We start from the raw sequence: 25,816 nt of genomic DNA, 5'->3' as shown, positions 1-25,816 counted from the left end.
TCTAATATTGGTCATATGTGGGTTTCTTCTTTTTATTTCTGATCATCACCAGAGGTTTGTCTGTTTCTTCATAAAGCCAAGTTTATACTTTGTTGGATCACTTTTATTTTCTTCTAGTACTTGGACTTGTATTCAAGGCCTGGCATTCTTGCTTACCTTTCTTACTTACAGCTGGTGATCTATCATTTGAGCCATATCTTCAGCCTGGTTTTTGCTGGCTAATTAGAGACTTTTCTGCCTGGGCTGACTTTGAATCTCAACCCCCCCCCCCCAGATCTTAGCCTTCTGAGTAGCTACGATTGCATGTACATGTTATGACATCTGACTATTTCATTGATTTTTATGATTATTATTTGCTTTTCACTTATTAATTTTCTGCTAATATAATTTTCTCTTTGGTCTTAATCCGTTCTTCTATCTCCTTACATGTTGGGTCTTATTTTCTAACAACAACCCTTAAGAAATTTTAGTTACTTTCTTTTTTATAATCCTGCAGGTTTACTACAGTCCTTGGTATATTCTTGGGTATTGGTCCTAAAATCCTGGTCAGACACCAAAGTTTGGGAATGTTCAAGTCCCTTATGTACATGTCACCATATTTGCATAGAACATACATGCAATCCTCCTATATACTTTACATAAGCTCTAAATGATGTATAATGCTGACAGGAAAAAAATTGCCCACTTTCTATGCAGACACAGTTTTGTTCTGAATGTTCTCAACAGCTGGTTGAATCCACGCATGTGAAACCATGATATTGAGGGCTAGCTCAAGTGCTGACTTGCAGCACTTAAGTATTTTCTGATTTACAGTAGATGTGTTCCTTTGATCCATGATTTAGCCACAGTACTTTTCATCTGGATCCCAAATGCTGATGAATTAATTTCCCTGCATTTCTCCAGAGTTGCCTGGTACTCCTTCCTTCCCCTCTGCCCTTTCTCCTCCCTTACGTTGACCCTTCATGATCTACTCTTTGTGGGCTTTGGTTATATGACCATGGCACAGGTCCAAGAGGCTGGTCCCTTCTTGATGTGCTTTAAACCTCATCCAAGATCAGGCCATCTAAAGCTACTGCTTCTCACCAAGATGGGGGCTCAGGTATCCCTGCCTGCTCCTATGAACAGCTACAATGTCCATTCTCTTTCATCGCTAGTCCTCACTTAACTTCTGGGCTATCATAGTTTTCCTTACTCTTTTGAGTGCTACTCTACGTATTTTTAATACATCTATTTACATGTACATGTGATGTATACAAATATAATGTATAATTATATTACTGTGCTATCTAGCATTACTAGGTGTTTATGAGGGTTTACAGGATTGGTTAGTCTGTCATCATGGCTGGATGCGTGTGTGTGTGTCCTAGGGTGTGAACTCAAAGCCTCATGCTGAGTTTTCTCACTTATAGCTGGTATCCTACTACTTGAATTCCCCCCTCCACTTCTGACATTTTATTGGTTAACTGGAGATAAGAATTTCTCAAACTTGTCTACCTGGTGGGTTTTGAACCTTGAACCATAGATCTCAGTCTCTTCAATAGCTAGGATTACAGATATGAGGTAGCAGGTAGAATTTTAAGTATCTTTCACTTACTGAATGAATTATTATAAGAGAATTGTATTGTCTCTCTTATTCCTTCTTTGTGCCTCCTGTTATCTTCTGAGAACTTTAAGCAACACCTTTTATACTGCAATTACAGGCTGACGTTAAGCCTGTCTGTTTTTAGGGTAAATCTCGCTAGACCAATTTAAGGAGTAACAAAATCTTCTCTTGCATAGACCATAACTAGGAAATTGAATCTATTATAAATATAAGTGAATTGCTTCCTATGTGTTTTCTCATTTAAAATTTTTCTTTGGAAAAATCCTATAGTATACTACTTCTGAGATTACAATTCACTTCAGAGTTTCCTGGTTAAACATAAATATCATTGATCAACAGTCACTAAAATAAACTAAAGCAAGACATTAGCGGGAGATTACAGCTTCTATTGCATAGGTTAGGAGACTGAGGCACATGGAGCTCAAATCGAAGCAACAGGAGATGCTAGCTAGCATGCTGACCTAAGGATTGATCTCAGCATGCACACAGGTTTTAGAGTTGATTTTCCTGAATTATGGAATGTAGTCGAGTCTGACACAGCACCCATAGCGTTTTGACACCTAACAACCAGCATTCACATTGAGAGGTGTTTTTTTTTTTGTACTCAATATAGCCAGATAACAACGGCTTTTAAATCCTGAGTGCTTTTCCTGTCTGTTGCTATCGCAACAAATGAAAGCAATTCGGGCTATGTTTACTGATAATTTATAAGCAAGTGCAGTAAGCAACAGGAGAAGCTGGAGTAGTTAATGTTTCGTAGAGAGTACATAATCCTTCAAGAGTTTGGCGCATGCCTGGCTTTCTATTGGAATCCAAAGGTGCTCGCAGTGCTTGGCTGACTTACCCTTCCTACTTCCACGAGGTTGGTCACCATTATTATGCTTGCTGTGTTTTCGTGCCACACCATCCGCCAGAAGTCATAGACAGTCTCTTGCATGGGCCCTGCCATAAAACAGAAGACACTTGGTTTCTCATTGTGAAGTTTTCCCCTGGGGAATTTAAAAATTTTTACTTTTAGTGGTGCTAAGGTTTAAACTCAGGGCCTTGTTCTTGCTAAGCAGGTGCTCTGCTACTTGAACCATGGCCTCAGACCTTCTGGCTTTAGTTATTTTTTTTAGGCAGGCTCTCAGGTTTTTTAGGTAGGCTCTCAAGTTTTTGTTTGAGGCCAGACTAGGACCTTAATCCTCCCATGTCTCTTGTGTAGCTCGGATTACAGGCGTGCATAACAATGCCTGACCTGGTTGAAATAGGGTCTATTTTTTACCTAGGCTGGCCTTGAACAAAAATCCTCCTGATCTCTGCTTTCCAAGTAGCTAGGATTACAAGTGTGAACCTCAGATCTCAGCCTCCTGAGGAGCTAGGAATACAGGTGTGAGTCTCAGATCTCAGCCTCCTGAGGAGCTAGGATTACAGGTGTGAACAACCATGCCAGGCTGCAATTGGGTTTGCAAATAAATCTATTCATACCCACATGAAGATCTCACACTTTTATAGATGAGCACAGCTCTTTCATGAAGATGCAAAAAAGTGCTCTTTCTTTCTAATTCTGCACCTATAGAAATACCAAATCCTTCAATCATGGCTGAATTTTTCTCATGTCATCAAACATGATCTGCATTTGAGTTCTTTTTACCCCTCTTAAACTACTACCATGAAAGAAAGTTATTTCTCCATCATTTAGCTATTTATCTCCATAATACTCAAGAGTGAAATTTAAAAAAATGGGTAACATTACTCTTTCTGCTAACAACTGGCAGATATCCACAGAAGTGGTACGGAGAATGAAATGAGCCTCTAGAGGAAAAATGGCCTTTTCTTGTTTCTCATATTTTTCTTATTTGGTGTCATCTGTCAAATGAATCCTTTTTTTTCCCTGCTTGATTTTCTAAAGAGTGACTAGGGTTGAGAGTTGCAAGCACTTGTACTTTCTTTCACTGGGCACAAAGATCCTGGCAGAGCATGGGTCCGGCTGGCTTCCTAGCCCTTGGGAACCTGAGATTCCAAAAGCTCTATGAGTGTTGTGGAGGAGAGGCAGTGTGGTGATACGTATTACAGAATGCCCAAGTTACTGACACCCTCCGTTGCAGAAATTTGAGCTTAAAATGTCTCTTAATTCAGATTTAAGGGGAAAACCCCCCATTCTACTTCCTGTGTGCTCATCTTTGAAGGAATATGTGTAATCATACGAATCTGAAATGCGAGAGGAAAGCAGTGCCACAGCAACGGTGTGGTGAGCCCCGAGGCACTGGACACCCTAAAATGTTCAGGCTGGTTGAGATCCAGCGCCCTCTGGCATGGTCTCCTGACGTTACAGTGTGCGATGTGAAACCCAGATAGCTAAGATTTGCTTTTTCCTTTTACCTGGCTGTGTCATTTACGGGAAGTTACTTAGCCCCTGGGAGCCTCACTGTCACTCACTAGTCACAGCAGTAACACCTCTTAATCATCTTGAGAGCTCTCAGAATTCATGTACATGCAAGTATTTCATACGTCCCAAAGCAACAGGAGGTAACCAATGAGCATTTGCAGATATCCATTGAGGACTGGACGCGGAGCAACACTGGCACACTCAGGGGTCCCTTCAGTCCCCTCCCCCATTCCTCCCCATCAATTAACTGGCTCTTGTGTACTTCTTCTTTCCCTCCCTCCCTGGCCACGCACAGCTCACACTGCCATCATTCCTCCCTGGCTGCTTCCAAGTCCACTCCTGTCCTCCTGCAGAAGAGGACTCCATTCCCTAATGCCTGTGTCTAATCCTTTGATAGTGAGTCTACACACACACCACCTCCTGTGCAGTGACCCCAGCGACCTCTGCCCATTCCCCTGGCTTGTGCGTGCCATCTTCCTGCAAGGGAGGCTGAAGATTTCAGTGACTTTAATCTGAGGCTACAGAGGGCCAAATAAACATCGGATTCTATCAATCACAATATTTCTAGCTGGCACAGTGGTACATTCATTGTGTACTTAACAGCTTGTTACTTATTCATAAGGAAAAGACTGCAGCATCCATGTTTATGCAAGTTGTCTTCCCAATGTGACCCCTGAGAAAGGACGGAGACCTTCACTGGGTACGAGGCCTGCGATGCCTGCTCTGAAGCTTCCAGACCTAGTTCTGATGACAATGGCTACAGTGGATGAGTCAGAGTTTTCCGGCATCCAGGGCAAAGTGTACCTGCACCCATGGGAGTGGCAAGACTTTCTAGGCCCGGAGTCCTGTTCCTGTGCACTTTACTCCAGCTTGGCCCAGGTGCTTCTTCGGGAGGACAGGGTCTCCTGGTGTACACCGCCTCTTCCACAGTGCCCAGGGGATTTCCTGGTGTACCCTGCCCCTTTCTCAGTGCCCAGAGCGTTTCCTGGTGTACACTGCCTCTTCCTCAGTGCCAAGGGGATTCCAGGCATGAGAGGAGCTCCACGAGCAAAAGCAGTGCGTGAGGCAGTTGCTGGTGGCTCCGGTCTATAACCCTAGCTACTCAGAGGCTGAGATATGAGAATTCATAGCTCAAAGCCAGGCTGGGCAGGGAAATACATGAGACTCTTATCTCCAATTGACCACTAAAATGCTGGAAGAGGAGCGGTGACTCCAGCAGAACAGCACCTGACCTGAGCAGGAAAGGCTAAAGGGAAGCACTCAAGCTCTCAGCTCAAGTTCCAGCACCGGAAAAACAAAAGTATTTTCACATAGGCAAACTCTATGACTACTGTGGTGTTATATTCAACACATAGTAAGTATTAGATGGTATAAATGTCTGGTGTTGGTTTGACTCCCTTTCTTAACTAATACTTCTAAGATCACTTACCAAAGTTAAGAACTTTGTACCCTGACTCCTTTCCAGTTCAGGGAAAGGAGGCATCTTTGCAAGGATTCTTTAAAGGAGAGGGATTATCACTCAGTCCTCAGGGTGCTCCCAGAGCACTGACATGGAACCGCTGTTTCCCCCATCACTAAGCAGATAGCTCTTCTGAGTCTGCCTGCTGAAGGTTCTGCTTCCAAATTTGGATCAGTCCATTACTCTGGATGGGCAGAGTGCAATCCTACTTGCCAATCACTGTCCTCCCCTAAAAAGCAGTGTTTTGAATCTACTGATTAGTCTAAACCCAGCAACAAGCTCTGTGGACCAAAGAATCCCACTGTTCTCTGATTGGAGTGAACTTCACTCATTTGTCAATGTTATTTTCCTTTTTTTTCTTTGACATATTTCAAATTATTTTCCAAGATCTGAAAAAAATATATCATGTCTCCTTTCTTCAAAACAACAAACTGTACTGGAGGCCAGGGGAAAGGCAGTCTCGACTGTTACCAAGAATAGTTCATTCCAGGGCACTTGAGAAGTTCCTGGTGCAGCCTGGTGACACTGAGTCCACAGATGGTGCTGGGAACAGCAGGTAGCAGCTTGGATGGGACTAACACAGGGAGAAGCACAGCAGAGGCAATCCCCAGCCTGAGGTGTCTGCCTCCCAAGGTCACTGGGGGTTATTATACACAGCAGGAACACAACTCAGTTCCTGAGACAGGGAATTCCAAACCGAAGGTAAGCCCATCCTTTCTCAAGGAGGGAAGGTGTGGCTGACAGTCCAGCCTCTGATTCTCCAGGCTCCTGGCTGGTGGGAGCCACTAGGATGACCCTGGTGGTGACTTTACAAGATGTCACACAATGGGCATGAAGTTATTCTGGACAGTAGCCCCCCTGTGGGACTCAAGCATTTGAAAAGTAAGCTGTAGAAATGTCAAATATCGGGCCACTACCATATTCCGTTCCCTTCACAATAGTTGGCACTCACAGACCTGTGCTATGATGTGTGGAAGAGCAAAGAACAACAAGAAATAAAAGGAAATGCAATAAAAAGCGTAAGAGAAAGACATTTCAGGGCGGGCTTTACTGTGTAAGATGAGTTTTCTGGTCTCATGGGATAAGAAAGATTAAAGGTTATCATTTAAAACTTCCAACCTCCTTCTTTGCACATATCCAGCATGTTTTCCTGTCAAGTAAAGCTGCCAAGAAGCCAAGGTCTTTGAAAGCAAACACTGGCATGTTTGCAGTGTTTGTTCCTCCTCCTTCTCCTCCTCCTTCTTTTGCAAAGCATAAATACCAAGTGGCGGGGCTGGGAATATGGCCTAGTGGCAAGAGTGCTTGCCTCCTATACATGAAGCCCTGGGTTTGATTCCCCAGCACCACATATATAGAAAATGGCCAGAAGTGGTGCTGTGGCTCAAGTGGCATAGTGCTAGCCTTGAGCAAAAAAGAAGCCAGGGACAGTGCTCAGGCCCAGAGTTCAAGGCCCAGGACTGGCCAAAAAAAAACCCCAAAACAATACCAAGTGGCAGTCCATCCTAAAATCTAACATCTTTTGAGCAAATTCTACTTTTCTAGGTTCTTTTGAAACATTTTCACTTTTAAAATCACCGTGCTAATGAAATCGTTCTAATTGTTCACTCCCATATCACTGGAAGGAGACTGAGAGCCCAGAGCACTTGAATAAGGTCCTGATAGTCACACAGCTACTGAGCTGTAAATCTGAGCTTCCTTTGCTCTCTTCCCCCCTCCCCCCCATCACCCTTTCCCTCTCCTCCTTCCCCTTTTCCTCTCCTTTCCTTATTTTACCCCTTTTCCCTTTCCCTTTCCTGACAGGATCTCACTATGTAGCTCTAGCTGGCCTAGAACTCCTGTTCCTCCTGCCTCAACCTCCCTCTTGATGCTGGGATCAAGAGGTGTAGTTTTGAAGCAAGCAGTCTGAAATTGTTCCATCACAGGGCTTCTATCTGAATGTTTAGAACAGCTTAGCAGGATTCGCCTAGATTCTTGTGCACCTGCTGTTCCCACAGAGGGAACAGGGACCCTGTGGGTCACAGGGAAATAGTCCTTAACTGCTTCTGGATCAGGTCACTTCCCTCCTTTGGCATCCTCACTGTGACAGAATGAAATCCAGCTCCACCCACACAGCCAGCTCCTGAACCTCCCCACTAGCCCCAGTTCTCTGGGGGAGCTCGGAACACAGTGCTTCCTGCTTAGTCCCCTCTGTCCCTTCCACCTTGCTCCAACAGCTCCCTAGAAACAGCAGAGGCCTGCAAGCTCTCTTCAGCCTCCACCCCCCCCCCAGTCCAGCCTCATCTCTGAAAACCCCTTGCTGAGTATCTTCCAAGGGGCTCTGAGTACAAGTTCTTTTGTTTTTTGTTTTTATATGTGTGGAGGGTTTGTACTCAGGGTCTTGAGCTTGCTAGGCAGATGCTTTACCCACTGAGCCATACCTCCACTATCTTTTTGTACCGGTTATTTTGGAGGTAGGGTCTTGCTTTTTGTCTGGGCTGCCCTGGGCTGTGATCTTCCTACTTGTGACTTACCACGTTGCTGGGGATGACAGGGCTGAGAAAGAGTACTGTAAATTTTTATGCCTAGACTGGCCTCCAACCACAATCCTCCTATCTATCTCCCAAGTAATCCATGTTTTAATGTCAGCAACTTGTGCCCAAACCAGGTTTCCACAGTGATTATCTTGACCCTGTACTTCCCTGACCATCTTCCTCTCCCAGGCTACTTTGAAGTTTCCTCTGAAACCTCACCCCCTATGTGGCAATCAAGGCTCAGCTTAACAAACTGAAAGTCAATTCCTTAGACCACTAAGACTTCTTAATTTGACATCCAACTTCACTGGTGGAGCGTATGTATTCTTACTGCATATGGACAGTGGACTGTGTGTGGGGCCTCCTATTTCCCTTGACCCACTCATTCATGCTGCCTTCTTGGCCCCAGTGGGAGTGAAGGGCCACCCCTGCCCACACTAACTCAGCATTCCGCCTGGAACTGTGCAATGGGCATTTTGCACCAGGCCTACAACAAAGTGCATCTCATATGGGATGCAGAGGTGGACAGCATAAACATTCTGCACTCCCCAGAAACTTGATATTTTCTTAGCTAGAGATAAGGCAAGAGCAGATGCCTTCCCATAGCTAGTACCAGAAGTCCAGTGCCCTAAGACGGAGACATGAACATTTCTCAAAGGCTAAATGAAACAATAGCTCTTATTAATTAATTTTATGCCAGTTGTAGGGCTAGAACTCAGGGCCTGGGTACTGTCCCTGTTCAACCACTTAGCCACAGTGCCACTTGTGGCTTTTTTATTTTTATGCTTAGTTGGAGATAAGCGTCTCATGAACTTTTCTGCCCAGGCTGTCTGTGAACAGCAGTCCTCAGAGCTCAGCCTCTCCAGTAGCTAGGATGACAACCACCAGTGTCAGGATGCAATAGCTTTTAGAGCATTCATTCTCTGGTGCTTTACATCCACATATACTCTGCCTAAACTCATTGAATGGGAGGCTCCATTGACAACTGTCTCTCTTGTACTTGACTTTCATTCTCTCAAACTGGATGATGAGGTAGCATCTAGGTGTAAATACTGTAGGTAAGAAACAAAGGGAAGGTGGCATTCATAATGATCCTTCTTAGACAGATCAAATTTGTTATTCTGATTCACTTTGCAAAGCTCTGGACTGTTTTTGAAATGGACCTCGGATATTTTGTGGGTTTATCCCATTTATTTGGATAAAACCAGGAACAAAGGTTTCATATGTTTTCTTTCAGGTTTGGTCACTTTAATTTGTAAGGTGGTTAAGATCTATTTAACACATGTCTCAAAATATGCATTCTAATTAAAGGGGTTCTCATTTTATCTTGGAAAACATGTAATATCATCTGTCCATGACTAACAAACTTACACAAACACCTGATGAATGTTTTGATAGAATATTCAAAGGGAGTATATAATTTAAAACTTCAAACTGCCTTTTTTGGGTTACACAAGAGGAACTCGTGCAGACCATTATTAGCAAATGATGTTTAAGCAGACTGACAGCAGATAAAGCTGGGAAAGGAGGGGATTAGATCTGATTGGTGCATGAAGGCCTTTGACTATGGACATGACCTTGATGGAGGCCTGAGGGGAGAAGGCAGAGACAGCAGATCCTCTAGGTGGACAACCCCAAGAGGAGAGGTAAAGGGGACACACACATGGCCACCTTGCGTGAAAGCATAACAGTTTTATGAAAACCGAAGGTTCAGACTTGATGAGTAGCAGAGGAAGATGACGGATGCCAAAGAAAAGGCTAATAAGTGCAGTTACAGATTCCAAGCTTGGGCAATCAGAAGGGAGTGGAGGAGGAAGCTGGGTGTCACTAACGTCTGGGCAGACAGCAAACTGCACAGGTGGTTTCCACAAAGAGGCTCAGCCTTGGGAGTGACCAGGTGTATCTGTCAGCAGCCGTGGATGGACAGAAAGAACTGGCACCAAGGGCTGAGAGGACCAGAATGGAGCTGTTATCAGAAGGTCAAAGCCAGGGGTCCTCTACACATGTAAGCCAGTAGCAGCTTCCGGAGTAGGAGGGGTTCTTTCTATTAAACGAACAACTCCCAAGATACAAGAATTGGTTGACCATAGATAGTAAGAAGAAAAAGTAAGTAAAGAGATTCTGCTCCATATTGGTAAAGAAGGTAACGTTTTAAAAACATCTCGTGGTATTTTAAAGCCAAGAATGGCTCTTCATCATGAATGATCAGCACCAGAAATGTCCAGACAGGACACAATATGACTCCACAGGCACCAGCAGTGTGGCACCAGGAGATGGCTCAGCAGGAAGGTCAGTGGAGTCTGGGGGTGGTGCAGGGTGACAGGCCCCATGCTGGCATGGCGACATGGGACTATGTCTCCTTAGAGCAGAGGCAGGACAAGGTGGACTTCCAGGCCTGGAACTAGGAGGGTGGTCGACAGGTTCACATCTGAACCTGACTAGGAAACACTGGGACTGGCTTAGAGATTGGGGTCATCTCTAGTGCACTATATGTAGTGAAAAAGTCAAGAGTCCTAAGATGCTTGAACCCTTGTGTGTCCAAGAGCAGAATGACCTAACAATGAAGGGCAATCACCCCACAAACCAGTGCCTGGGAGCTGTGCGCTGTGCACATCGTCTCATTTAAGAACCACAACAGGAAAGACGTGAAAAAAAATTATACTAAGCAAAGTAAGACAGATGCAAAGACACATAGGCTGCATGGTTTCCCTAATTTGTAATAATTAGAATGTGTGCATAAATCTACAAGTAAACTCAATGGATAGTAAAAGACAAATAACTACACCTGGACATGATTAATTAAACAGCAGTGAAAACATTTACACAGTGAGAACAAAGGAGGCTATCCTTAGGAGACAATCGCAAGGGTTCAGTAACCATGTGCATATGATCATATACAAAGATGCTCATCAAAATGAACTCCAGGAAATGGAAGCAAGAGGTTTCTGATTATATTATTTGTGGCTCATCTTCTTTTTCTTTTCTTCTTTCCTTTTGTGTTTGGCTTATTCCCTTCTGTCTCTGTTTTTTATTTCTATATCCTTTGTAAGTTTATCTGATTTAGGGAGCGGAAGGGAAAGCACAGAAATGGTGGGACAAAGGATGAACCGACACTATGTTGGAAATGAACTACAGAACTTGTGGGGAGGGAAGCCAGAAGGGGAAAACTGGGAGAGAACGAGGGAAAGGGTGACACTGTTCACAGAAAAAGCCCTCATCACCGGACTTACGTAACTGTAGCCCTTCTGTACATCAGCTTACAATAAAAATTTAAAAATCTAAAAACAAAACAAAGCATCACAAGGATGGCCGGAGGCTCCAGCAGAAGATGAGAAGTAACTTATGAGACTAAAATATTTTCCTAGGGCTGCAGGGAGGAAGCTGCGAAGCTGGGACTTCAGGCCAGCCCAGTTCTATTGCTCATATCAGATAAGACTAGATTAGGGATCCCGTGTGTTCACATGAGCGCTAAAATGCTGTCATAAGATACATGATGTTGTCTGGAAGCTAAAGGAGGAAGTGTATGGTAAGAGCCATAGCCAGTAAGGAAGGACAGAGGAAGGGCGGTCCTCAAGATTGACCTAACTGCAGAAGAGCCAGGATCCTTCCTCTATGTGCTGACCCAGGCTAGGCTTTGTCAAGTTCTTCGCCTTTAATGCATTCAATCAGAACTGGAAACAACCAAAGAAACAGCATGAATGTGGAAAAAGATGAGCCTGAGATTTATGCATTAATCTTAAAAGCTCTTCCTACATTCATAAAAGTGTTTCTAAATATTTGATCCATTACTGCTGCTGTTGCTGCTGGTGATAATCTATAATAAGTATTATAAAGTCAGTTATTCAATAGTTAGAGAATTAGACATCCCTTCAGTGGTTTCCGAGTAAGTTTTTATTACAAAACTTTATGTGATTTTTTTCGACAGGATACTGCCATAACACTTACACTAGAATTTCATATTTAGTATCTTTTCATTTTGGCAGAAGGGAAATGTAAAAGGTAGGATCTGCCACTGTGCTTTGCTTACTGAAGTGATAACAGTGACAGAGAAACAGCTGGCTTTTGCATTAATAATCTTAACATCACTTATTTGATTCTTGCCTTTGCCTTCCCCTGAGGCTACTTAGGATAAAATGGTGAATTTTTATAATTTTTTTGTTTCAGTTGCAGAAAAAGAAAGTAGAATTGAGATAGCCATGTTCACAGTATGTGATATCCTCATTTTCCAAAATTGTTATGAATAGGCCAAGGGAATTTCCATTAAAAAAGTAACAATAAAAACCAATTAATGAATGAGAAGCAAACACACCAAGAATTATTCTATCTTAGGGAATATTGGGATTATATTCTGTCACCTAAATTTGAAAATGGAACTAGCAGTATGTTAAAATAGTGTTTGCTAAGGACAGTCCTTGGGGAAAGGACTCTAGGTATAGAATTACAGGGCTGGGAATGTTCACCAGCCCATTGGAGTTTTAATTGGTGATAGTAAAAGAGAAAATTGGCCTTGGAGCTATAAAACACCACCCCTTTTTAGAAATAGTGTTGAAAACAATGACTTAAATAATGGCATTAAGTAGTGGTTTTGGTTAATGAATTTCAGTGCTTTCCCAACAATGACTAACCCCTTCTTCAGTCTTTCCTTGTAACCTTGCTCACCTGATTATCAGGTGCTAGGCATTTGCCAGGGTTTCTTCTTGCTTGACTTGCAAGGGTCTGCCTTCTTTTTCTCCCTGCCCCCCCCCTCCTCTTCTCCCCTTCTCTTCTCTTCCTATTGTGCTGGTACTGGGGCTTGAACTGAAGGCCTGGGCACTGTCCTTTAGCATTTTTACTCAAGGCTGGTGCTCTATCACTTGAACCACAGCTCCCCTTCTGGCTTTTTTTCCGGTTAATTAGAGCCGAGTCTGACCATGCTTCCTTCAAAGCGCAATCCTCAGATCTCAGCCTTGCAAGCAGCTAGGATGACAGAAGTGCCCGTCCCCCAGTGTCTGCCCTTCGTATGCCTAAAATCAGGCATGGCCTTCTCGCGCATTCCTGCATCACCTTTCCTCCAGACCACTAGCCACAGGTTGACATTTATACTTTACTCACAACCCTTCCACCATATTCTCAAGAACACTTGCTTGCATGTCCTGTGCAAATATATGTGGCCATCTCTACATAATTAATTTCATAGAATGTTTGTTTCTAGGTATATCAGCAGAACATATGAAACTCTGAGTGGACAGCAAAAGGTTATGTCTGATTTAATTCGGAGAAAATTGGTATAAACCAGACATTAATGACAGGATGCAGGTAAACACTAAATTCCCTTGGAAATCCGTGTGTAATTTTAGTTATAACCCTACAACCATTATCTCTTTTGGGGGTTAATAACCTTTTACTTTACTCATTTGCTCTATTAAAATAATTATGAACTATTAAAAAATACAAAAAGGAGCCAGGTGCTGGAGGCTTATCTGTAATACTAACTACTCAGGAGGCCAAGATATGCGGATTACAGTTTAAAGCCAGCCATGCAGGAAAGTCCATGAGTCTGTTATCTCTAACCACTAAAAAGTCAATGAGCTGTAGCTCATTGTAGAACACTAGACTTGAGAAAAAAGGCTTAAGGCCAGTTCTCAGATCCTGAGTTCAAGCTCTAATCCCAGAAAAACAAAACAAAACAACAACAAAAAGAAAATGCAAAAGGAAAAAGAATTACATAATATATATGTATAATATATATTATTTTAATAAGGATAAATTTTAATTGGTAGCCATGTTCTTTCTATAGATATGAGGAATATAGTATATTTCAATTCTAGTCTACTGTCCCATTTGGCAAATTATTATTGTCAAGTACCATAGTTCCAATGTGAATTTATCCCTCATTTATTAGTCACTATGATAATTCCTTCACAGTTTGCATTTTAGTTTTCCTGAAATTATCTTTACAAGGGTAAAGTTTATGGATTTCCACACCATTATTTTGTCTTAATTACTTATGAAGTAATTTTTAAAAAGTAAAGTAAAAACAAAATGACTCCAATTTTCGTGGGTACTTCCTTTCTTTTCTCCACTCAGACCTCCACATTCTTCAAACAAGTACTTCAATGAGAAATGTGGCTTTAAGGGCTAGGTTTGTCATACTGTTTGAGTTTTTTTAAGCTATATGTGTTAGAATTATTATTATTCTTGTTACCAGTCTTGGGCTTGAATCAGGGCTTGTGTGTTGTACTTGAGCTTTTTTGTTCAAAGCTAGTGCTCTGCCACTTGAGCCACAAATCCATTTTCAGCTTTTTGGTGGTTAATTGGAAACAAGAGTCTCATGGACTTTTCTGTCTAGGCTGGCTTTGAACTGTGAATCCTCAGATCTCAACCTCCTGAGTACTAGGATTATAGGCATGATGAGCCATTGGTGCCCAGCTGTTAAAATTAATTTTAAAGAAGCATTTTAAAATAAAAATGTATGAGGTTACCCTTAAAATCTTAAAATGAATTATTTCAAACAATCATATGCTATTTAAATGGATATGTGTGTTATAAAATTCCAGATACAGATTTTTTTAAAAGGCATTTAAGGGGCTGGGAATATGGCCTAGTGGTAGAGTGCTTGCCTCGTTTACATGAAGCCTTGGGTTCGATTCCACAGCACCACATATATAGAAGAAGCCAGAAGTGGCTCTGTGGCTCAAGAGGTAGAGTGCTAGCCTTGAGCAAAAAGAAGCCAGAGACAGTGCCCAGGCCTTGAGTTCAAGCCCCAGGACTGGCAAAAAAACAAAACAACAAACAAATAAACAAATAGCTATTTAAAAATAACTCTAATAATGATTTTTAAAATAACTTCAGTTATATCATACTTAGTATATGATGATTTATATCACAATTATGGTTTTGTTTTAAAAAAAGAAATCTTATTTATAAAATGCCAGTATGTAAGTTCAAAGGATATGAAACCCCTAAATATTAAACTTCTAAATATTAATTAAAAATTAAAAATTTCTAAATATTAGAAAGTATAGAAAAGTTTTCTATTATAACATAGAAGCAGAATAAGACTTCTCTGCTGGTGCCATTGTGGAAGCTTCTTAGTGAATTACTGCTGGCAATTTTCCAGATCCATTAGGCTTGCTCTCCCTTGGTGAGTAGGCGACTCTGGCTGTGGTGCGGGGGGAGGGGGGTGGGGGCCCGCAAGGATCCATGGGCACAGTGACTCACTAAGTGATGTCTATGTTTCATTGTCTGTATGGCAATATTTCACTGGGAACCAATATTTATAAGAATATAACCACAGTACTATACTTTCAAAAATACACTTTCACAAGAAAGCCTATGAGACTGTTATCTCCAAATCAGCCACCAAAAATCTGGAAGTGGAGCTGTGGCTCAAGCTATAAAATGGTAAGACTTGAGCAAAAAAGCTGAGGGACAGTGCTCAGGCCCTGAGTTTAAGCCCCAGTACTGGCACACTGACACACATATACCTCCTCCACACCACACCCCAAGCCCAAACAATCCCTTAAGGACATCAAACAGTCCTTTCCTTATGCTGACGTGCAGACCTGAGCTACACATGCCTCTCTATGCAAAGCTGAACTCCAAAGTGGCCACAGCCCAGCTCCCTGTCTGCTAGCCTCCTTGGTATAAATCAAGACTGACCATTTTCAGCCATCTGGTCGACCTGTAGTGAAGCAGAAGAAAATGCCCTAGCCAGATCTATTCCACACACAGTACCGAAGCAGCCAAGGGCATTCATTTCTGTCTTTCTGCCTTCTCTCACTTTCTCTTCTGTTCCTTGGCACTATTATCTTTTTCCCTAGACATCATGTCTTAGTCTTATTGTGTTCTCCAGTGGCTTCTTTGCTTTCCAAAGTACTTCTCTATTACATCCCCGAGTCATGCTTATTTCAGAAATTGCTCTCAGTGAAGCCTGTTGGGAAGGAACTGTTTTGGTGCTTGGAATTAAGCTGTTTTAATTCACATGTAGTCTGACTTTAAGTGTACTTCAGTGAAACCTCTAGAACTCTAAGTCAGGAGCCGGAGTCCTTTGTTGCTCTTACAGCTCATCCATTTCTGCAAGTCATCAAGAACTGTAGGAAAACAGGATTCTCACAGCCCATGATATAGTTTATTGTCTTTCTGTTCCCAAGATGTGTTTTGTTTCAAAGTTCACAATGATGGTTGGGCACCTGTGGCTCAGGCCTGTAATCCTAGCTATCCAGGAGGCTGAGATGTGAGGATCACAGTTCAAAGCCAATCCAGAGAGGACAGTGCATGAGGATTCATCTCCATTTAACCACCAAAAAGCCAAACATGGAGTTCTAGGTTAAGTGGAGCTGTGGCTCAAGTAGTATAGTGTTGGCGTTGAGCCAAAAAACTCAGGGATAACACCCAGCCCCTGAGTTTAAGGCCCAGGAACTGCAAAAACAAAGTTCACCATGATGATAGTAGCATATCGGTTACAAACCTAAGTGGTTGCCTTTGATTGCGCTTCTGGAAGAAAGCATTAACATGCTGTGTGTGTTGAAGCCTGAGCTACCTTTAGTACTAAGAGATGATTCTTTGGAATAGGTAGGATCATAAGGATAACGCTAAAAGCTATGGCTCATATAGTTTGTCAGACTGTTTGCAAAGTTGGATTCTGAGCCTGGAAAGTCTAAATCTGGAATCTATAAGCTCTCTCCTTTAGTGAGTCTTGGCCCAGTTCTTGACACAAAACGTATTTTTATAAAGGAATTTTTGGTCAAGATTCAAAGGTCTGATTGTTAGCATGCTACAAAGAAGCAAAGAAATATTTCATGAGTGAAATGCAAGTGGGGTAACTCCCTGTATAACATGCACTTGAAACTGGAATGTTGAAAAGCATTACTGGAAACCCCATCTATCTAAATGAACCATTATTTATTTGTATTTCATTCCTTTGGGGTTACATTCACCTGTGTTCTAGAAGCATGCCCCTTCTCACACAATGTTTTCAGCTCAGGGTGGTATAATTGTGTTTGGGAAGGTGAAGGCTTCCACTATTCTTCACATGGAGCAGGTTGATAAAGGCAACCATCAGAGTTGCATGATTAAAAATTAGGTCTCTGATGAGCCAATGGAATACGAGAAAGAATGGCGGCTCATGCATGCCTACGATCTGCTCTACAATGTCGAGCTGGAGTCACGGCTTTTGCAGGGATCTTTGATCCCTGATATCTGGAACAAGCAATGTGCAGAGGGGGTTGAGAGGAGGTGGAGGAGAAAGCACTTGAGCCTGGAAAGCGAGAGCATGACATGTCCACAAGAACCTCCTACAGGCTGCGGCCACAGCATTCCTTAGTGTTGGTCTCCAACGAGAAGTCTCAGAAGCATTCATTAGTGTTGGTCTCCAATGAGAAGTCTCAGAAGCAGAGTTTGGGTACTTGCAGCAACAAGGGGACAGAGAGAAGGCAACCAAAGAGGAAATAAAGAGAAAGGCAGCTTTCAGAATGAAGAGTTTGGCAACCCAAAGACTTATTGCTGTCTGTCAAGGAGAAGCATAGTGAAGGGGAAAATCTAGATTCATATGCTTCAGGGGTTACTGCCAGAGAAATAAAAGCTTTCGTTACTCTCTATCTTCTTTAATTAAGCTTTTCTCAGTACACAAGTGGCAACCTCTGTTATTTAAGAAAAAAAGAGAATAAATCAAATAAAACAGAGATAAATTGGCTCCCTAGACATAGCTTGGTGCAGGCAATCTTAAATGCTCAGTGGCCATGTGAGGCAGAGCATCGGGAAATATCCAGCCACAAACTTTTGGGTTAAAAGGCAAGAGAAAGAAGTAACTTGCAATGGACATAAACTTCCTAAATGGTTTCCTGCCTTGGCAAACTTGTCTGAAGATGTCCACAGTAGAATAGGAACTTGGGACCGGAGTTAGGGACAGTGGTTTAAGGTCTCCATTGGGTACCAAATTTTAGTTTTAATCTGCCAAATAGGGAAGAGAAGCATTTAAGGAAGTCTGGAGTCTGAAGCCAGGAGTGGGTGGCTCGTATCTCGAGTTCTAGCTACTGAAGAAGCTGAGATCTGAGGATCATGGCTAGAAGCCAGGCTGGGCAGACTATATACCAGAGACCCTTCTCTCCAGTTAACCAGCAAAAAGCCAGAAATGGAGATGTAGCTCAAATAGTAGATCACCAGCCTTGAGTGAAAAAGCTAAGGAAGAGCACAAATCTCTCTCTCTGAGTTCAAGCCCCAGTACTGGTGTGAGACACACACACACACACACACCCCACATCTGCTGTTGCATCACAATCACAAACTAGTAGTAGAGGTTGTCATTTACAGATGTTTCTGCACTGAAATTCTGAGGTACTGGTGCATTGCTGACACAGTGCTAAGCCAGCCATACAGCGTGACCGCAACAGCAGCAACAGTTGTTCAGTTTTAGATAAACCAGTCTCTAAAAAACGACTTTGCTTTACAAGGGTCCATGGTGTTTGAGGCCTGGGGAGCCTTGTACTGAATGAGGTGAGAGGGAAGGATTTATTTTCACTTCTATCTTTACAAAGGGCTGAACCTGGATAAGAAGATGTGTGTGTGTGTGTGTGTGTGAGAGAGAGAGAGCGAGAGAGAGAATCACACTTTTTTTCTTTTTGAACAAAAAGGAAAACTAAAGAATAAGTCTTTCTTGTTATATTGGTTTTTCCCCTAGATAAATATTGCATGTGCTCTTTTAAATTATGAATGTTTGTCCATAGAATTTGAAGATACTATTGCACAGAGGATTCCTTTCTGAATTATATGGATAACAAATCAATGCTTTAAGTGGTAACTACTTTAATTTAAAAAAGAAAGTAGAACTTTTAAAGTTTCTATCAGCTCTGAAAGAGTATAATTTTACAATTCAAACGTATCCCACATCTGAGTTTTTCTTAGACTTAGGAAACATTTGTTTGACTCTTAGATTTCACAGGTGAGGTCAAGTGGCATTTGTCTCTTAGTATCTGGCTTAACATAACGTACTCTAACTTCTTCTATGTTGTCAGTAAGGATAAAAAAATGTTAAATGCTGAATAGTATTCATTGTATATACAGACCACACTTAAAAAAATTCATTCATTCATAGAAGAATACTTAGGTTGTTTCAAAATCTTTGCTATTGTGAATCATGCTGTAATGGATGTGCATTGTATATTTGAAATAGCTAAAAAACAGGACTGAAATGTTCTCACCAAACAAAAGGATGAAAAACATCTGAGATGATAAGAATGCTAATTGCTTAGATGTGATCATTCCACAATGAATATATACATTGAAACATACTTGGTTACCCATAAACACACCAAAATAAACTAAAAATGATAAAATTACAAAACAGGAAGTGAATAAAATCCATTTGTTTAACCACCTTAAAAACAGGACACCATTTATCAGAATTTTCTGTGTGGCTTTAAGTCCTGTTATTTGAGGAATTGTATCTGCTGGCATCCATAAGCACATAGACAGATATGAATTACTATGGCCTATTTTTGGTGTCACCTTTAATATGCAATTTATCTTTTGTTCTATGTTCTTGATAATTAAAATGAACTGCTAAAGAGCAAGAAATTTCATCAGAAATACAGGGCCAAAACATGTCTATGAAAGTGACCATTTGGCTCAGAGGTCAGCATTTTTGGAAATCAATTAGATGAAGAACTATTGTTCGAAGGAATTTTCTCTCAGGTACCAGAGGCTTATGCCTGTGATCCTAGCTACTCAGAAAGCTAAGTAGAATTGCAGTTCAAAGCCAACCCAGGAAGACAATCCTGAGACACTCTTATTTCCACTTAACCAGCAAAAAGCTGTTTGTGTGGTTCAAGTAGTAAAGTGTCGGTCTTGGGCAAAAACAAAACAAAACAAAACCAAAAAACAAGGGACACTGCTCAGACTCTGAGTTGAAGCCTTAGTACAGGCGCATATACACACATACACAAGAGGAAAAGAAAGGGAGTTTCTAGATATGTTGTTCTTTGTAATTGTTTTCTTAGGAACAAGGAACACCACGGGTGGGTGGTAAGATGGAGGTAGGCCTTGCACAAATGTGGCCCTGGGTTAATGGAGCCCTTAGCTTCATGAGGCTGCCTGGGAACAAATAATTCTTTCAAAGCCTCTCGCCTCAACACTGGAAACAAGAGAATATTCCATTTCACTAGATAATACCTTTAACCCAATCTCAACTAGGACATAAGAAACGAATCTAAAGCATAACCTATAACCTCCTGACAATGTAGAATCAACTTAGCTAGGAAAAACAACATCAGCTCCCACAGAAATTGTACTTGAGGTGCAAGCTACACTGGTGCTTGCAGGAATAAAAACAAAAGCTGTTTACTGAGGACTCGGCTTTTGATTAAAAAAAAAAAAAGCCAAGTTCTTTCAATTCTCCTGAGGAATAATTTCATGTGCTCCTCTCCATCTGGAGGCTGGCATGTAGGTGACAAAGGCTCCTTCACCACAGAGCATGAAGACCTTGCATAGATGCTCTAAGAACTCCGCTTGCCTGGGAAAGTGACAGGAACTATTCAAAGCCTGTTATTTACTGCTCAGAGGCCTGGAAAGGAATTTTGATCAGGGAAACCATAAACCCCACTCATCTTGATGAAAATCTTTATTAAAATTTCACACACCACATGAAATACATAGAAGAAATGCAGAGGGAAAAACAGGCTTGTTGCAAACTTGATGAAGTGACCACTGTCATTTTCCACTGTCAGGCAGCGATGGAGGCTTGGTACACATTTCCAGCGTTAATCTCTGTCCTGCATTGTTATTACTTTCACTGTAAACACAAGGCTCTGTATGAATCACTGTTATGTTTCCCTTTTTCCAATGATGGACAAAGAAAAATTAATAAGGAATATGAGGGTTAAGGATGCACAATCAGGGGCAGGGAGGAACTATGCAAAAATTACTTTAATAAGATGGGCTATTTCAGTTTAATGAGATGGGTACCTTGATTTGCTGACAGGGCTCAAGAAGACATATACCCAAAATAAGACTGGCCAGCCATTAATTACTAAAGAAACAAACAGCCATATACTTGGAGATAATAATATCAACATATTTCTGGATGGCAGGTGCTTTACTGGCTAGCATGACATACCTTTTTCTGCCTGGTTGGAACATTCTGGCAGCTCCCACTTTTTTCGTTTACTTATTCATGCTGTCCCTCAGTCTTACATTCCTACTGACTATCTGCTGCATGTTGTCTATGTACCTGGTGGTTGGTAAATCAGTGAATGAATTCTGGCACTCTTTCTTCTACTAACCTGGTTACAAAACTTGGTTGAGGCCTCTTCCTCTGATTCTGGGCCACTGTGACCCTGTTGGGCTGTGCTGTCTGTTGGACACCTGGCATCTAGCTTTCTAAATCCGTTCTCCTGGTCTCTGCCAGTGGGACTCAACATCATCACACAGGATGTGCAGTCCCAGAGTCAATGGCAGGTGACACAGGCTGACCAAAGACATCCACATGCTGGTCTCTATGGACTGTTTCAATGCTTCTTAAGAATGTATAGGTCAGGTTTACTTGTATGGGAGAAATCAAGGTTCATGCCAGAAGAAAAGACAATGTACACAGATGACGTAGTCTTTGAAATGTGAACATCAGTAACTATAAGACCTCCTTTATGTGGTTTCAGTACATTTTTAAAGCCAGTGAAAGAGAACGATATTTAATAATTAGCATCTGTGTAGGTACTAGATACTGTCTCAACTGTGTAAGAAACATTGGTTCAACTATATGACACATCTACAAGATTACTGGTACTATCTTCACTTATGCACGAAGATATTGGGGAATTGTTCAGGGCCACACAGGTTAGACATGGAGGATCCAGTGTTTGAGTCCAGACAGCGGAGCTCTAGGGGAAACTTCTCTCATCATAAGGCCAGGCTGACCCTTTTAAGTAATAATAGCTCACACACAGGTGACATTCCCCCCTACCATGTCATCTACACAGCTGTGTGCATTGAAGCAATCCCCACAGTGGAAGCTAGGAGGCAGTACAGTGAGGTAATGATCTGTGATGCTGGAGTACAATGGCCTGTGTTGGGTTACAACTCTCTTAGCCACTTATTTGAGTCTCTTCGCTTTAGTTTCCTCATCTACAAAGTAAGGACAAATCATGGCACCCTCTCCCCATATTCACAATACAGCAGGTTGTGATGCACCTAAACATGAATACTGGCACACAGGAACTTGAATTCTGGCTTTCAGTACTATTGACCAGAACTCTACCTTAAATACTTTTAGGAGGTTCAAATAACTTCTCTGCGGCAGCACAAACCTTCGACAGGCTCCCTGACTGCAGTAGACATGAGATTTCTACAATATTCCGTTTTTAAGAAATGAGCCTGATCTACAATCTGTTCTTCTACTTGATTATTAGTGAGGGAGTTTTCTAATATAAACACTATTATTGTGGAAAAGTGAGAAGAGATACAAACTTTTGGGATGAATTTAAAATAATAACATACAGGCAACTCCCACACTCATTAAAAACATACAATAGAAAAAAAATCTAGCTCTTCACTGACCTTGGTTCAAAATATTAAAGATCAGAATACTACTTTAGGGATGTTCAGTAAAAAGTTAGGTAATAAAGATGTAAATGATAATTTCTCTAAATCAGTAATGACTTCAATACTCTTAGAAATGCATTTCAGAATAATAAAAAATCATGCCTTTTGTTTCTCTGTCTGTCTGTGTGCGTGCGTGCGTGTGTGTGTGTGTGTGTGTGTGTGTGTGTACGTGCACGTGCTTGTCCTGGACTTTAAGGGTCTGGGAAGTCCCCACAGCTTTTCACTCAAAGCGTTAGTGCTCTACCAGTTGTGGCACGGCTCCACTTCTGGCCTTTTGGTGGTTAACTGGAGACAACAGTCTCAGAGACTTTCCTGCCCAGGCTGGCTTCAAGTGATTCTCAGATCTCACCCTTCTGTGTAGCTAAGATTACAGACCTGAGCCACAGGTGCCTGGCTTTCCATGCCTTTTTAACCCAAGAAATATATATATACGTACACACACACACACACACACACACACACACACACACACACACACACACACACCCCTATTTAAAGGTAGATTCATCAAGCCTATGCTAAATGCTATTTTACTGCCAGGTAGCTTTAAGTTTCTGACTGAAGCAAAGATCTTAACCCAAGTTCTCTGGAGCTTGAGAACTCATGCGTGGGAGTAGATGTGTGTCCATGAAACATCTCAAATTGGTTAAGATGCTGTGTGTATGTGCACATATGATAATTCCTCTCCATCAGCTTTTGAAAGAAGTGCTGTGTTCCCAAAGGTGAGGAACTGTAACAGCCAGTGCACTCGGGGCAGGGCAGTCCCTCAGAGAACACAGTGTAGATCCTCTCTACTCTCACGCTCACCTGAGCACCCAGTTCCTAGGTTCCCACAGGTACTGCCCAGAGTGAGCAGTGAGGGAAACCAAAGAACCCCTCCCACAGCAAAATCACAACCTGGTCTAACGGCCAATACATCAGACAAAAAGCAATGATCAAGTAGGCCTCAGGCAGCTGTACTTGGGAAGAGTAAAAGGTACGGATCTCACAGTCTGCAGCTCAAGTTATGACATTTAAGACAATTTTCATTAGGAGGCATTTCCTGATAGGACTGCAGCATAGAAAATCGACTTTTATACTGTGCGGTAGTGAGAAGCAGCATAACTGAGAAAGAAAGGGCAGGAATTCTAGATTCATCTCATCAGTTAAACATATGGTTCAGAGGAATGAGAATGTCACACAAGGCACCTTCGTAAAAGAGGACTTTCACTACCCAGGTGTCTCTGGAAAAGGCTTGCTTAGAGGAAGAAAGAGGTTTAGAGGTGTAATGACTACAACTACGTTTCTTTCCTGTAATGGGGTATCAAACACAGTGCTTTGTTCACGATAGGCAAAGCTCTACCACTTAGCTACAGCATGGGGAATTAACTTCTAATGTTCTATAGTAGGGTACAATGACTATACCTGGCTACTGCGCTTTTCTATTTATTTGTACCAGGGCTTAAACTCAGGGCTACATGCTTGCTTTGTTTTCTTGTTAATGGCTGGTGCTCTATCACTCAAAACATGTCTCTAGCCTGGCTTTTGCTGGTTATTTTGGTGATGGAGTCTCAAAGACTTTTCTACCCAGGCTGGCTTCTAACCACATCTTGGCCTCCTCAGTAGCTAGAATTACAACTGTGAATCATTGGATATTTTGGCTAACAATTAAATATTTTAAAATGGCTAGTATGTCTGATTTGGAATATTTGTATCACAAAGAAATGATAAATGTCTGGGTATATGTGCTTTAAAATGTTATACTATACCCCCTAAATGTGTGAGATTCTTACGTGTCAATTAAAATGCAAATGTCAACAAATTAATAAAATGATCTATGCCCTCTCAAAAGAAATAAGGGAGAACAAAGGACTTTGTGATCACAAGCTACACCTTCTACAGACCATGAATATTTTCTTTTTTTTTTTTTTTTTTTTGGCCAGTCCTGGGCCTTGGACTCAGGGCCTGAGCACTGTCCCTGGCTTCTTCCCGCTCAAGGCTAGCACTTGAGCCACTTGAGCCACAGCACCGCTTCTGGCCGTTTTCTGTATATGTGGTGCTGGGGAATCGAACCTAGGGCCTCGTGTATCCGAGGCAGGCACTCTTGCCACTAGGCTATATCCCCAGCCCGAATATTTTCATTTTTAACTGTCTTACACTGTCTTTCTCTGAGCTATCTAAAGCAGGACTCCCTTGAAGTGTGTGTGTGTGTGTGTGTGTGTGAGTGTACTAGAGCCTGAATTCAGGGCCAAGGTGCTGTCCCTTAGCTTTTTCAGCTCAAGGCTGATACTCTACCACTTAAGTCACAGCTTTACTTCTGGCTTTCTTTTGGCAGTTAATTGGAGATAAGAGTCTCCTGGACTTTCTTGCCAGAGTTGGTTTTAAACCTCAATCCTCACATTTTAGCCTGAACACAAACCTTGAGGTTAGACCCAGCTCCTGAAGTCAGTTTTAAAAATGAAGCTAAACAATTAAAATAACATTTCTGCAGAGCCCCTTGGGTGTCCAAAGAGAGGCTGGCAGATGCCCTCTCCAGTCACTATGAAAGGTCAGTTCTAAATGTTCTTCATCCAATATGCAGCACACGGTGTATCTTGATGGTCAGATAGATCATCAGTTCAGGGCTGGCCTGCCCCCTACCTGCGTTCTCCTGTTCCTTGCTGAAAGCAGTCCACCGGAGACTCTAAGCTGCAACAGACGGGACTTCCTCTCCTTTGATCTTCTAATTTGTTAAGTCATAAATCTTGAATGTTACAACTGTGTTAAGTCTGGTCACCCAGATGGGATGAAGTTAATATTAGGCAATCAATATATTAACTTCCAGACAAAAAACAATTTAACAGTAGATGAAGGGGAGAAAAAAAATTAAAAGCAATGGCTCTGGCTTGAACAGAATCCCTTAATTGGCAGAAATATTATCATCAAAGGTCAAGTCAGGCACTAGTAGAAAAAGCAACAAATTTGAGGTAGTTGAGGGGGAGGGGAAACTCAATACATAAATTCATGATATATTCTGTATACTGAAGAAACCTGGTGAAAAATGAAAGCATTGCTGTCTCTTGGGAGCAAAATTGGTTGTCTGCCAATTAGACATGTAGCTTTAGAGGTTCAGATAGGGAATATATCTTTAGAGCATTATTTCTTTGCAAAACAGGAAAATCTATGCAAGGAGAGATTTAAAACTTGTACCTCCATGTCAGACCTTATCACTTCCTTTCTTAGCTTTTCAGAATGAGGTGGCTGTAGGATTTATGCATGTGTGTGTGCGTGTGTGTGTGTTTGAACTTAGGGCCTCATGTTCTTACTTGTATTTTTCTTTTGTGTAT

General features: G+C 41.9%; 1 protein-coding gene across 8 annotated transcripts in view; it reads right to left on the bottom strand.

Moving 5' to 3' along the window:
• The window catches only part of Ptprm (protein tyrosine phosphatase receptor type M), a 767,348-nt gene that overhangs the window by 60,305 nt on the left and 681,227 nt on the right, over nucleotides 1-25,816 (bottom strand). For all 8 annotated transcript variants that reach the window (XM_048363182.1, XM_048363174.1, XM_048363176.1 and 5 more), the window contains one exon: nucleotides 2,448-2,545. In XM_048363182.1, coding sequence (XP_048219139.1) covers nucleotides 2,448-2,545 — 98 coding nt within the window. The remainder of the gene's footprint in view (nucleotides 1-2,447; nucleotides 2,546-25,816) is intronic.

The sequence above is a fragment of the Perognathus longimembris genome, chromosome 15 (assembly GCF_023159225.1).
Source record: "Perognathus longimembris pacificus isolate PPM17 chromosome 15, ASM2315922v1, whole genome shotgun sequence".
NCBI lineage: Eukaryota > Metazoa > Chordata > Mammalia > Rodentia > Heteromyidae > Perognathus > Perognathus longimembris.
This window is presented reverse-complemented; position numbering and strand designations above follow the sequence as displayed.